Below are 13,560 nucleotides of genomic sequence, written 5' to 3'. Positions count from 1 at the left end.
TCGATTATCCTGTACTTGGTTGTCAACTTTCTTGACGTCTTCATCCATTCTGTGTCCACGCGTTTCAGATAGAGATACTTGTGCACTTTAGCCGACCATTTATTTTCATCCATGTTCCTGAGTTTTTCTTTAAAACTCATTTTGCTCTGTGCTTCTCTGACTTCAAAAGATGCCCAACCCATGTCACCCTGCACTGCCTCATTTGTGGTTTTAGCGTGGGCTCCCAAAGCCAACCGGCCTACTGAGCATCGGTTAACTTTCAACCCCGACAAGATATCTGATTTTAAGCATAGGATGGCATTTGCTAAAGTTAGCGCTGGCACCATTACTCCTTTCTAGATTCCACGCACCACCTCATACTTGCTGTGGCCCGACAGTGCTCTGTGTTTGATTATTGCTGCATTCCGCTTCCCCTTTATTTTCCTATTATCTTGGTGGGTGCTTGAGTAAGTCTTTCCTTCATTTATGTGTACGCCTAAGGTACTTATATTGCTTGACTACGGGTATGAGTTGTTGTTGAACTGATACCACGTAATTAATAAACTTCTTTTCATCAAAGATCATAATTCCCGATTTCTCGGTGCTAAACTAAGGCCTAGATTTGTCGCTGCGTTGCCACAGATATTCGCAAGTTTATGTAAATGTCTTGCATTATCCGCTAGTAGCACTATGTCGTCCACATACATCAGTCCAGGGACCTTTCGATGCACCATTTGTCCATTCCGCATGTAGGATAATTCAAACCCTATGTCGCTGTTTTCCAGTCGTCTTTCTATGCCTTTAACATAAAGCGTGAACAACAACGGAGACAGAGGACATCCTTGTTTCAGTCCTTGGTGAATTCCCACCACTTTATTGCCTTTTCGACCTTCCCATACAACTTGTAAACGGTTGTCTCTATATATCTCCCTGAGCAGCTCCACGAAATCGTCATGTGTGCCTTCGTGCTTAAGAATGTCCCATAACAATTCCCTGTCTACGTTGTCATAGGCACCTTTAATGTCTATAAATGCTATCGATAAAGGTCTTTTCTGAGCTACTGAAATCTCTATGCACTGTGTTTGGACAAAAATATTATCCTCTAAGCGTCTGTCTGGTCTGAACCCATTCCGTAGTTCCCCAGTACATCATTATAACGTGATAACGTTAAGGGCCCCGTGTCGCAGAAAATTCGGCGTCGGTGTCGGCGTAAGCATCGGCGTCTGGCGGAAATAATCATGCCGAACCACAGTATCACGAACCACCCCGACTGGACGGGCCCTTCGCGTGGCGCAAAGCGTTAGTGAACAAAAAAATTGAATTTCTCAAAGTAAAATCCGTGAGAGAAATCGTAAAGTATGGCTTAACCACAACCTACATACGTAATAGCGTCCGATTGTAATTTGAGTATACGAGAAAAAAGCCTGATAAGCAGCCACGGATCTTTGAATTCTATCGCGTTCCACTCTTAAAGGCGAAGTTTAAGCGCACTCCAAGTTTTTTCTCCACACACTTCGACAGTTATAATCTTATGACTTGCATTGTCATTGTATATATCACCGACGTTACTGTAACTGGCCTGTGCGAGCTCGTCTTGTCCTTATCTCCTTTGCCTTTGTAGATGAGGTTCATCTTGCTTTCGCACCATCCAACCGGAATTTTCTTCGTTCTAATCACTTGCTCTATGGCATTAGTCAGCAGTGCCTTGCTTTTTGGACCAAGGTTTTTGACTAGCTGTATCGGGTCCTGCTGCCGTGTTATTTGGGACATTTTCTTATGCTTTTTTCCAATAAAAGTTTCTAGGCTAAATTTGATCTCTCGGGCCTTTCTGTTGTTGCTGGATCTGTTGTCTGAACTACTTTTTCTTTCGTGCCTTAGTTATCCCTAATAACGTCTGTAATGTACCGCAACACATCGTCTCTTTCGTAGACGTTACCGTCTTCATCCCTTATAGCAGTTTGCGAGCTTTTAGTTGGAGCTCCGAGTGCTTTTATGTAGTTCCAGAAATTTTTGGGGCGCCTCTGTCTCTTTTGCGAATGTTATGCACCCAACGTTCACTTGCGCATTTAATTTTCTCTTGCACGAGCTCACTCACCCGCCCTTTTCTTTTCTCGGTATGTATTCCATCTAAGGAGAAGTTCTTTTTCGTGTAATCACAACGTTTTGGCTTCTCGATAATCCTTAGACGCCTGCTTACGGGCTTCTATAGGTTGCTTTATCTCATTGTGCCACCTCTTACGTGGTTTCCGATTTTCAGGCCACCATATCTTTAACAGCGGAGCTGTTTAAGCCGGCCGTTAGTCCGTGATCGGCGAACTGAAAATGTGGGCCGAGTGCAGAAAAGGTCCAAGCGCAATGACACATACCCCTGTGAGCTAGCGAAGCTGAGCCTGGCTGAGTCTAGCAAAGCATGATTGGGACTAGTTAAGCTTATGGAGTCATTGATAGCAAATTGATAGCCAATCAATAGCTAATCGATAATCGATCAATAATCAATAAATTCCGTAAAATTCTGGGCATATGACATGGTAGTGCTTAGCCTAGCCCAAATACGTGGCCAATACCTGGCGATAGCCAATGGATAGCCAATCAATAGCTAATCGATGATCGATCAATAATCAATAAATTCCAGAAAATGCTGGGGATGACTTGGTAGCGCTTAGCCTAGCCCAAATACGTGGCCGATACCTTGCGATAGCCAATCGATAGCCAATCAATAGGTAATCCATAATCGACAAATATTCAATAAATGCCGGGAAATGCTGGGGCTGACTTGGTAGTGATAAGCCTAGCCCAAATACGTTGACAATACCTTGCGATAGCGAATCAGTAGCTAATCGATAATCCATCAATAATCAATAAATTTTGGAAAATGCTGGGGAAGACTTGGTAGTGCTTAGCCTAGCCCTAAAGCTAGGACTAGCTAGGTGCCCATCAGCTGCGCTGTCTCCTTAGCATTGCGCTTCCAGTGCAAGCAACGCTTTTTTTTTTTTTTTTTTTTTTGCCGCGTTTGTCTTAATTCCTGCTGCATAACGTCTACCAGTTCCTTATTTCCCCAGACTGCTGTAGGAAAATCCTCAATTTTCTTCTCCATGTTTCTTGCGATCACTGTTATTTGCCCTTCATTCACTTTTTTTAGAATTCTGAGGCGATTGGTTCGTGTTCTGCGTTGGTATATCTCCCAAACTTTAATGCTAAACGTCCATGATCGCCGCCCAGGCCATTTTTTTTTTCATTTTCGTCTATTATAATTTCGTCTAGTTATTCGTAGACCATTTCTGAGACTACGGCGTAGTCGCTACATGACTGCCTGTTTCCGCATTGCCACGTTACCTGTCCATGACACTTATTCTCCCTATTAACTACTATAAGGTTCTGTTCATCTCACAGATCCAGCACTATAGAGAACCGTTGTAATGAGTATACCCGTCTAAATCGTTCATGTGCGCGTTCATATCTCCCACTAATATCACATGGCCTGATTTCTTGAACTCATTAATATCGCTTCTAATGCAATCAACCAATCCCTTATTTTTTATTTCTCTGCTATCACTACCTGTCCATAGGTAATTAGCTACTCCCAGCCTCGTCTTTCTGCCTTGCCGTGTGCCGCTAATCCATAAATGCTCCTTACATTTCTCTTTTACCCTTTGCAACTTCAGACATCGCCTAATTTGTATGCCTACGCCTCCACCTTTCTTTAACCCGGTCATTCTGCTGCACCCTTCCCATACAATATTGTCAATAAAAGGCGGCTGCTCCAAATCTCGTAGATGCGTTTCGGTCACGACGCACACGCTCATCGCTTCGTCATTCAGCTGGGTTTGAATTTCCAGCCCGTTTTGCTGCTTACGACCACCCTGCATGTTGATAGAACAAATGTTACCTTCTCTATTCTTATCCTTTGTGCGTCTTTTCCTGACTCCTGGTCGTCTAATTCTGCCCTTTACTGGTGTGTCGCTACATTCAATACCTAATCTTGCTTCCTGAACGCAGTTCACGGCAACGCCTTTTACGGTGGATACTTTCCTGCCTCGAGAGAAAGTTCCAATGCTGCTTGAGCCGGTGAAAAATGTTTTTTCGGAACAAAAATGCCCTGGAATAAATTTTCGTGGTATAAGCAAGAGCCTAAATTTCAGACAGAAATCGCATATGATCGAACGCCAAGGTTGGTACAGTTGACGTGGAGGGACCCATATATTAAATAAATTAAGACATATGCGTTTACTGGCCAAGAACTTCTTTTGACATAATTGACTGCACTAAGCGAAGAAGCAGCACCTCTTACCGCCTATGAAGGCAGCCTAAAAGCGCTTCCGTGAGAAAGAGAGAAATTTACCATAAGAGGAAAGTGCAGAGGTCGGGCTTTTAAGAGAGGCGTGCAAATCTGCAAGCGTGACGGAGGACGATGAGTGTGGAAAAGAGGTTACCTGTGTATACATGTTTTAATATCCTTGAACGCTGTGGTTCCCGTTAAATTTAAGTGCTTGAAATGTAAATAATTAGATGCGCAATTATTTACACACGGGTCTGCTTGTAACACACCCCAAAGGTGGCGTGTGCTGAAATCAAAGCCGCTGCATTCTAACGGTTTATTTTTTCCGCTAGACAAAAGTTCATTATTGGAATTGGTGCCGCCTACTGTCGCTTACCTATGCAACCAGACTCGTTGCGAGCGAAGCCACTTGGACAGGCTGCACTTGGAATGGGGTCAAGCTCTACTCCATCGTAGCCGTAGTCGTCGTAGCCAGATCCTTCTGCTTCGTCTTCGGTCGCAAACGTTTGCCGTGTTGTACTCATTGCATCTGGCTTCTTGTGGCACACGTAGCTGCCATTTGTGTTCCAACAGCCACGGGTGCACTCCGCTTTAACTTCCGGATACGAGCACTCGTCGATATCTGCACGAATAAGCATTCGCAGCCATCCTTCAGTTAAAAATGCAAATCGTGCAGAGCAGGCATTTTCTTAAGAAACGGAGAAAAGAAAACGTGGGACACGACTCGCGATGACGTCATCGAGATGCTTGCGAAGTGACTGAAGTGTGTGTCCAGCGCCATTGTGGCAAAGTCCGGTAGACACCTCAACAAATATTGTGTCTGAACAGTTTGCCAGAACATCTCAAGCAGGACTGCCCAAACGCACCCGGAAAACAGCTGGCGAAGGTTTAAATGTGAACTTGGGAAATCGCGTCTCCTTTTATTTCTTTCTTTTTTTTAGGTATCTACAGTGTGTGCAGCTTTAGGACGTGTGCACCAATAGCAAGGCAGGAAAAGCAGTGTCGTACCTGCCAAATGTTCCCAGAAACCAGCAACTCAGTCTTTAGCTATTCATTACCTGATACTTGAGATGGGACTAACTTGCGATTCAATTGAGTTATGGATTAGCTTACACCAGCACGCACCACGACTATTAATGCCCGAGCAGAGAAAACGCGACACCACGTAAGCAAAATGAATAAAAAAGAAGAAGAGAAAACAAGGAATAGTCGAGGAAACGTCAGCCAGTGAACATATATATGTCAGTTCTCGCTGACCGGGATGGTCGGCTTTCTAAGGAGTGGAGAAAGAGGGGGAGATAGAACTGAGGTGTGGTTGATGTTATTTCCTTTCCAACATTGCACATAGAACCGAGTGGGATTGTCCTGAGAAATAAAAGGAGTGCCCATAAACAAAGAAAAAAGAGACAGAAAAAAGGAAAGAAAAAAGAAAAGAAACATGTGATGACACGTAACGAAATTTCAAAAGTGACAATTACAAAACACGCGACAAAATATCACTGCAGAAACTCCCTGGTGGGACTTGCCCGATAGTGCGTAACCATTCTTTCAAGTCGCTCATATATACTCACTATATGCAGGGTGTCCCAGCTATCATGCATCCCATTTTGATTGAATTGAATTAAATTCAATTGAATTGTTGATTTCTTTCTGTATATCAACAGAAATCTAAAAAAAGAGCCATTTTACGTGATGATAACTTAGTGCATATTCTTTCTAGTCGAAGGAAGGAAGGAAGGAAGGAAGGAAATAAAGAAAGAGAGACAGAAAGGAAGAAAGAAGGTAAGATAGAAATCACGTGTGGCTCAAACCCGCGTTGGATATGTCGGTGTGAACCGCCGTGAGCAGGAGCGGGAGAGATCTCACCGGATCCTGACGCTGCCGTACAGTGTGCCGCGGCTATGAACCCTGTGGCTCATACGCTAGAGATGCCGATGGGGCGGACTTGGCGTAGCAAACGCACTACTTGGCCATCGCGCCGGGTGAAAACAAGACGCTGATGTCCTTGCTCTTTGACGAACACGCCGAAGATGCTCAATATAATAAATAATGATAATATATAAATTCACTATAGCAACATTCACTACAGCAGACCCACCACAGTTCCATCTTCACAGTAGTGGAAAGGATCCGAGTTTTTTTTTTTTTTTTGATGCCATTCAATTTATTAGTTGCAATGACCTAATTTTTTTTATTACTGCTTTGATGGCGTGCTGTGAATGAATAATTTGTAGAAAATTGAAAGAAACTTAGAAATGGCATGTTTTTAGTCAGTAACTTTTTGCCCGTTGTTTTCCGGCTGGTAAACAAAACCAGCTAGGAATGCAAACTCTGCCTTCCAATACACAGCGTCTGTCCCTTTCTTTCTCTTGTGAAAGGGCTAGAGAATAGAAAATCATATAGATATTTAGTAATCGAGTCAGCACGTGACTAACCGTCCGTCCGCATCCTCAAACACGCTCCATATCAGTTAGTGAGCGCACTCCTTCCACGACGCATCAACTACCAGTTATTGGCACTGAATCTGCTTGTCAACACAAGGCGCCGCTCTGTAGCGAGCGGGGCGCACTAGATAAAGCGCGAGCTCTGCCACTAACTGCTATGAAGCTTGTTTGAAGGTGCTGCTTTAAACAGGCCCGGTTGTTCTTGGAGGCAGCTTCCGCACAGATAGGCACAATCAGTTCTTCGCTGGAACTCTAAAACGACTTTAAATACAGAAAAAAAAAGGCCTTTTCGTGCTGCAACACTGCTTGAGAAGACTTGCGAAGCTGAAAGATTCTTTGTGGGAGTGATGCATCGCGCTCCTTTTTGCCACTGTGATTTAGCCAACTTGCCTGTCAATAGTATAGCCCACACTATAAAAAAACTCGAGATGTTGCTCTTCAGAAGAACGCGGTAATCGGTGTGGAAGGGTTTAATACTATATGTTTACGTCGTTATTGCAGCATAATTCCACACGTATTCTTTGCCACTGTTGGTTGGTAAAGAGAAGTCCACATTGCCAGCTAGCCATCTGCATTTTTCCGTTACGTCTTGTATAATAAGAAACGTTAAGCTTTCATGTCGAGTGAAATAGCTTGACTCGGAAGGTATACCAATACTTATTTGTCTGAACCTTTCCTGAAGAACAATTCGTAATATCTAGAAGGCGGGTAGTGTCGCTCCACTTTAAGAAACGTGCAGTGAAATTCCGCCACCGAATTAACATGCCATCTACCTTCCTGTAACATAACGGGACACTCGGCGATTTTTTCTGATTTCACGTATACATACTTCGACGACTCCGATCGTTTCGCTCGGTCTTCGACAGGCGAACTCGGGATGGCCGACCCCCCCTCGACGACCATTTCACAACTGGTGCATTACCAAACGCGCGATTCCTATCGAGAATAGGTGGGCGGGCACTCACCTTCACAGTTCTTTCCGTCCGCAAGGCGCCTGTAGCCCTTGTGACACTCACAGTAGGCGGATCCCAGCAGGTTTACGCACCTGTGCGCACAGCCATACTTGCTCTCGCTGCACTCGTCCACATCTGCCGGAGAAAAAGAGAAAGCAATCAAGCCGGCCCCTTTGCACCCTGATACCATACGTAGTAAAAATCCCACCGGAGCGGTGGTGCGAGAGGAGCTGCCTCAAGTGGCTTCGATCGCAGACATCGTTCATGAAGAGATCCAGCAGTCTCTACGAGCTCCTCAACTACTGGAGCCGGAAGCTTTGAACTACGCCGCCGTCGACCGCCGTCAGGTCCTCCCGCCTGTGCCAGGGCCGGTTGCGTGTGCCGAGGTATTCCGAGGTATTCCGAGGTATTCCGAGGTGTGCCGAGGTATTCGCCCAAGTTCAATCCCACCGAAGACCTCTCGCAGGTCTTCGGTGGGATTGAACTTCGGCGTAATTTGTCAGCAGCGTGCGGCGGTTGTATTACCTGTTCCGCATTTTGAGTGTCTTCTCGATCTTGGTGGCCTGAGAAAGAAACTCTTCGAACGTCTTCGGCAGGTTCCGTATCATTCCGATGAAAAGTTCTTCCTTCACACCATGCATGAGGAGGCAAACTTTCTTCCTGGGACATTGCCGGGTTGGCGTGAGGGAAAAGACTGGGAATCCGCCGTGGTTCTTTAGTCGCTATGGTGTTGGGCTGCTAAGCACATAGGTCGCGGGATCAAATCCCGGCAACGGCGGCCGCATTTCGATAGGAGCGAAATGCGAAGACACCCGTGTACTTAGAAGAACCCCAGGTGGTCCAAATTATTCCGGAGTCCTCCACTACGGCGCGTCTCATGACCAGATCATGGTTTTGGCACGTAAAACCCCATAAATTTAACACGAAAGTGTTTTATCCCGGGTTTCATGACTGATTTCGAGCAACGGATGCAACAGATTGGCCGTCCGCACCGGCGCCACCATCTAGAAGCGTTCAAGCGAAGTACTGTATCGTGACACTAACGAGCGCCGACAAGGAGCGCTTCGGTTGTCACAGCGCAGCGGAGGCTCCAACGCGGTGTAGCCATAGAATAGAGAACCAAGTGTAGCCTCGTGCATGAAGTTTCATACAATAATTATACAATTGTAAAGGGTTTATTAGAGTTCGGAGTAGCGCAGCGGCGACAGTCAGACGAGACACCGTGAAAGCACGAGTGCCGTTGCTACAGTGTACTAGAAGCGGCAGTGCGGGGCGCGGAGCCAGCGACCCGTAGGGCGCCTGACACCGCCAATGGCGAAAAAAGCGGCGGCGCTGCAATCGCCCACTCTTGCATGCGGTTGCTTGCTTCGTGGCTTGGAAGCGCTTGCTATGACGCTTGTTAGGTGCTGTTTCTCCCGCTATTCTATGAATGTGTGGTGCTAAAGCGCGCGAATGGTTCCTAAGCAACGCTTAAACCATTGTTTCGCCCCTGGATACAGCGCAGGGTACTCGCGAAGCAAAGAAACGGCGAAGTTTTCACTGTTTAAAGCGCCCGCAGACCCGGAGCGAAGAGGCGTTTGGGAACGTAATTTGCACAGGTGCGATAAGAGGCTTACACACGATTCCGCAGTGTGTGAGCTACATTTTGAGCAGTGCTTCATCGTTAGAGACTATGTGCTTTGGATTAGAGCACTGCACGGGCTCGGGCTTACCCGAAATCCCGGGCCCGGCCCGGCCCGTGGGCCGGGCCGGGCCGGGTAGAGGAGTTTTTTCACGGGCTCGGGCCGGGCTCGGGCACGGCGTGTGCTTTTTGACCCGGGCCCGGGCCGGGCTCGGGTTTTTTGACGCGGGCCCGGGCCGGGCTCGGGCTTTCTGCGAGTTATTCTCGGGCTTCTCAACTCTGAAAAACATGTATTTTTGGGTCTCGGGCCGAGTTCCGGCCGGTTTCGAGTCGGGCTCGGGCCGGGCTCGGGCTTAAGGTAAAGGGGTGGCGGGCCGGGCCGGGCGGGTAACGTAGATTATTTCCGGGCCCGGGCCGGGCCCGGGTCTCGCCATAAAAGTTTTGATCGGGCTCGGGCGGGCCGCCCAATGTGAAAACGGGCCCGGGCCGGGCCCGGGCCGCAAAAATCGGCCCGTGCAGTGCTCTACTTTGGATCAATGCCACGGAAATACGGATTCCGCGGGGGACGCCAACGATCACTCGGATGTTGCCCCACATTTAAGCAAGCGCTTGCCTCCAAAGAGAAACGTGAGAAAGATGAGGTCCGAATATGTGTTTACCAACTGCTTCAGTGGACGCAAACTTCACAGTGAAAGTATCATGGATGTTTTGCACGTGATACATCATGCTTCCCCCTTGCAGGTCGGTTGCGATGACCATGAAAAGAGCCTAACTGCACGTATGGTCGGGTTTTATGTTATCATGAGACTGCACTTTTTTGTGAAAGGCAAAAACAAATCCAATCTGCTGAGGAAGCGTAATTCAGCCAAACACCTTAGGGCCCATTCACACTTGCGACTAGGCGAGGTCGCGTGACCGATTGCGACTGGCGACCAAAAATCTACTCAAGACGAACGATGTTCACACTGACAAATGCGACCGACGAGTCGCTAAACCGAAAATGTATCACGATATGCCGTTCACGTCTGCTTGAAATGTCATCGCCGCGTAAAATAAGCGTCAGTGTATACGGACGTCCTCTTCCTTAGCATCTGATTGGTTCAGCTCTTCTGCGAATGCGGTCGCGCGACTGAAAAATCGAGCAGTGAGCGACTGGCCCGGAACAGTCGCATTTCGAGAAAAGCGACCATTTGCGACTACTTGTGACTGGTCGCTTTGCGACTAACTTGGTCGCGCGACCTCGCCTAGTCGCAAGTGTGAATGGGCCCTTAACCTAAGCAAGTTAAACTAGGTGCAGTGTAACTATCATATCGCGTGTTTTATTTTTGTCTGCCTCTTGCAACATGTCCACAGATGTTCCGATTATAGACCTAAAGCCATATTTGCAGGAAAAAAACTGAGAACCTACTGGCAACATCAGTGGGACGCTGAAATTCTTGATAACCTCCACGTGGTTAAGCCTCATTTAGAGTATTGGCCATCACTGACCAACTCAAGACGCAGTGATGTCCTATTCTGTCGTCTGAGAATAGGGCACACTTCTGGTAGGCATAGCTTTTTTTTTTTTTTTTTTTTGACTGGCGCTGAACATCCATTCCACTTCTCTATTCCACTTCTGCAATCAGCCTTCCACGACTGGTCAAAAAATTTTCGGCCACCCCCAACTTCGCCTGCCTATCACGCGACCGCACGAAAACCATGATAGCTCCCCATCTGATATGACATGTACGCACTGAATATGCATGATTAAATCATACAAAAAAACAATTATTCCTGATTCTATGCCATTTCGCCATTAGTCCTCTGCTATTGGGTAAACGTTTTCGGGCTGCGCCCACTTCGCCTGTCTGTCACGCGACGGCATAAAACCGCGAAAACTCACCGCGTCAAAGTGACGTGTCCGCGTTAAAGATGCATTGATATGCCGTAAAAACTGATTCTTTTTCTGAATAGCCAGAGACTGCCCCGTTATTAAAGGAATAGAAGATGGCTCCCCGCTCAGCACTCAGGCACTCGCTACTCGCACCTGCCAGTGAGCATGAATTTATTTGAGAGGGAAAAAAAAATTCTGCGTGGCAGTAAAACGTTATTGAGCCCGTTCAGTCCGTATACGACATCGCTATGCCAACTCTTCCTTGAAGAGGATCCATTTTAGCGGCATTCTTAACCTTCGGTTGCACGCCGCAGCGATTTTCGACCAGCTACCGCAAGCTAAGTAAGGGGAAGCGGACCAATCGGAGACGCTGGCACCGCCCTCTTCAGCCGGTTCTCTATTTTCACTGCGCTGGCTTGGCCCCGTCGACACCCTCTCTACTTGAGCGTGCTCCTCGCCTCTTGTCAGCTAATTAAATAAGCAAGTTATAGCAAGTGTCAATGTTATTTGTTTTGAAAGCGAACAAAGATCTCTTCAGACAACACTGTGGGCCACCACCCGATGCTTGCGTCAGCGGTTACGTAAATTTGATGTTAACATATTGGAATAAAAATAGATGGGAATAGTTTTACGTTATAGGGCCCCTGGGTTACGCAAATAAAGTGACTGCTAATTTGTAAATATTGTAATTTTATTGAAATCGAAAACAACGACAAAAAACAATAAATTTAGCCATCGTCCCATCTATTTCGTTCTGCTATTTAAAAGTCGGTTTGCCCACGCACAAATCTCACTTTTCAAGGAAACACAACACCCCTCTAGGTGTCAATAAGGCTTTAAAAAGGTTCAAAATGCTTTCCTTCCACAGCAACACAAAGCATAAACCGCTCTCGCGTTTACTCCATAACTCTGCGAAGTATTTATGAGTCGATGCTAGCACATGCAGCTACAATCTTGTTCTTCGTGCCATTAAAACGTCAGTGGGCTCTGTTGCAAAAACTCGATTTTTAACGGAGCCCCAAAGAAATAACTGTCAGCCCTTCCACTGGGGTGGAGATGGAAGACCACCGAAGCTGTACTATGGTGGGAATTATGTATATCCAATTATGACTATTAAGATCATCATCATCAGCAGCAGCAGCAGCAGCAGCAGTAGCCTATATTTATGCCCACTGCAGGACGAAGGCCTCTCCCTGCGATCTCCAATTACCCCTGTCTCGCGCTAGCTGATTCCAATTTGAGTCTGCGAATTTCCTAACTTCATCACTCCACCTAATTTTCTGCCGTCCTCGATTGCGCTTCCCTTCTCTTGGTATCCATTCTGTTACTCTAATGGTCCACCGGTTATCCATCCTACGCATTACATGGCCTGCCCAGCTCCACTTTTTCCGCTTAATGTCAACTAGAATATCGGCTATCACCATTTGTTCTCTGATCCACAGCGCTCTCTTCCTGTCTCTTAACGTCAGGCCTAACATTTTTCGTTCCATCGCTCTTTGTATGGTCCTTAACTTTTTCTCGAGCTTCTTTGTTAACCTCCAAGTTTGTGCTCCATATGTTAGCACCGGTAGAATGCAATGATTGTACACTTTTCTTTTCAACGACAGTAGTAATCTCCCAGTCGGGATTTGGTAATGCCTGCCGTATGCACTCCAGCCCAATTTTATTCTTCCCCTCTTCCGCTCCCTTACGTAGAGTAGCAGGCCAAATGCTCCATTTTCCGGCCGACCTCTCTACATTTTCCAATCATTAAACTACTTCTTCTTTCTCATGATCAGGGTCCCCTGTGAGTAACTGACCTAGGTAAACGTACTCCTTTACAGACTCTAGAGGCTGACTGGCGATCCTGAATTCTTATTCCCTTGCCAGGCTATTGAACATTATCGTTGTATTGTGCATAATAATCTTCAACCCCACTCTTACACTTTTTCGATCAAGGTCCTCAATCATTAGCTGTAATTCGTCCCCATTGTTGCTGAATAGGACAATGTCATCTGCAAACCGAATGTTGCTGAGATATTCGCTGTTGATTCTCACTCCTAAGCCTTCCCAGTCTAAGAGCTTGAATACTTCTTCTAAGCATGCAGTGAATAGCATTGGAGAGATTGTGTCTCCTTGCCTGACCACTTTCATGATAGGTAACTTTCTACTTTTCTTGTGGAGAACCAAGGTTGCTGTGCAATCCTTGTAGATGTTTGCTAAGATATTCACGTATGCCTCCTGTACTCCTTGATTACGCAATGCCTCTATGACTGCTGGTATCTCTACTGAATCAAATGCCTTTTCATAATATATGAAAACCATATAGAGAGGTTGATTATACTCCGCAGATTTCTCGATTACCTGATTGATGACATGGATATGATCCATCGTAGAATATCCCTTCCTGAATCCAGCCTGTTCTCTTGGTTGGC

General features: G+C 46.3%; 1 protein-coding gene across 1 annotated transcript in view; it reads right to left on the bottom strand.

Moving 5' to 3' along the window:
* The window catches only part of LOC119448056 (fibrillin-1-like), a 176,793-nt gene that overhangs the window by 97,606 nt on the left and 65,627 nt on the right, over positions 1–13,560 (bottom strand). Inside the window, exons 9-10 of the mRNA XM_037711550.2 lie at positions 7,665–7,787; positions 4,632–4,877 (exon numbers count right to left, since the gene is read on the bottom strand). Coding sequence (XP_037567478.1) covers positions 4,632–4,877; positions 7,665–7,787 — 369 coding nt within the window. The remainder of the gene's footprint in view (positions 1–4,631; positions 4,878–7,664; positions 7,788–13,560) is intronic.

This window comes from Dermacentor silvarum, chromosome 4 (genome assembly GCF_013339745.2).
Source record: "Dermacentor silvarum isolate Dsil-2018 chromosome 4, BIME_Dsil_1.4, whole genome shotgun sequence".
NCBI classification, from domain to species: Eukaryota; Metazoa; Arthropoda; class Arachnida; order Ixodida; family Ixodidae; genus Dermacentor; species Dermacentor silvarum.
The sequence above is the reverse complement of the archived record's forward strand: the minus strand, read 5'-3'. Positions and strand labels throughout refer to the sequence as shown.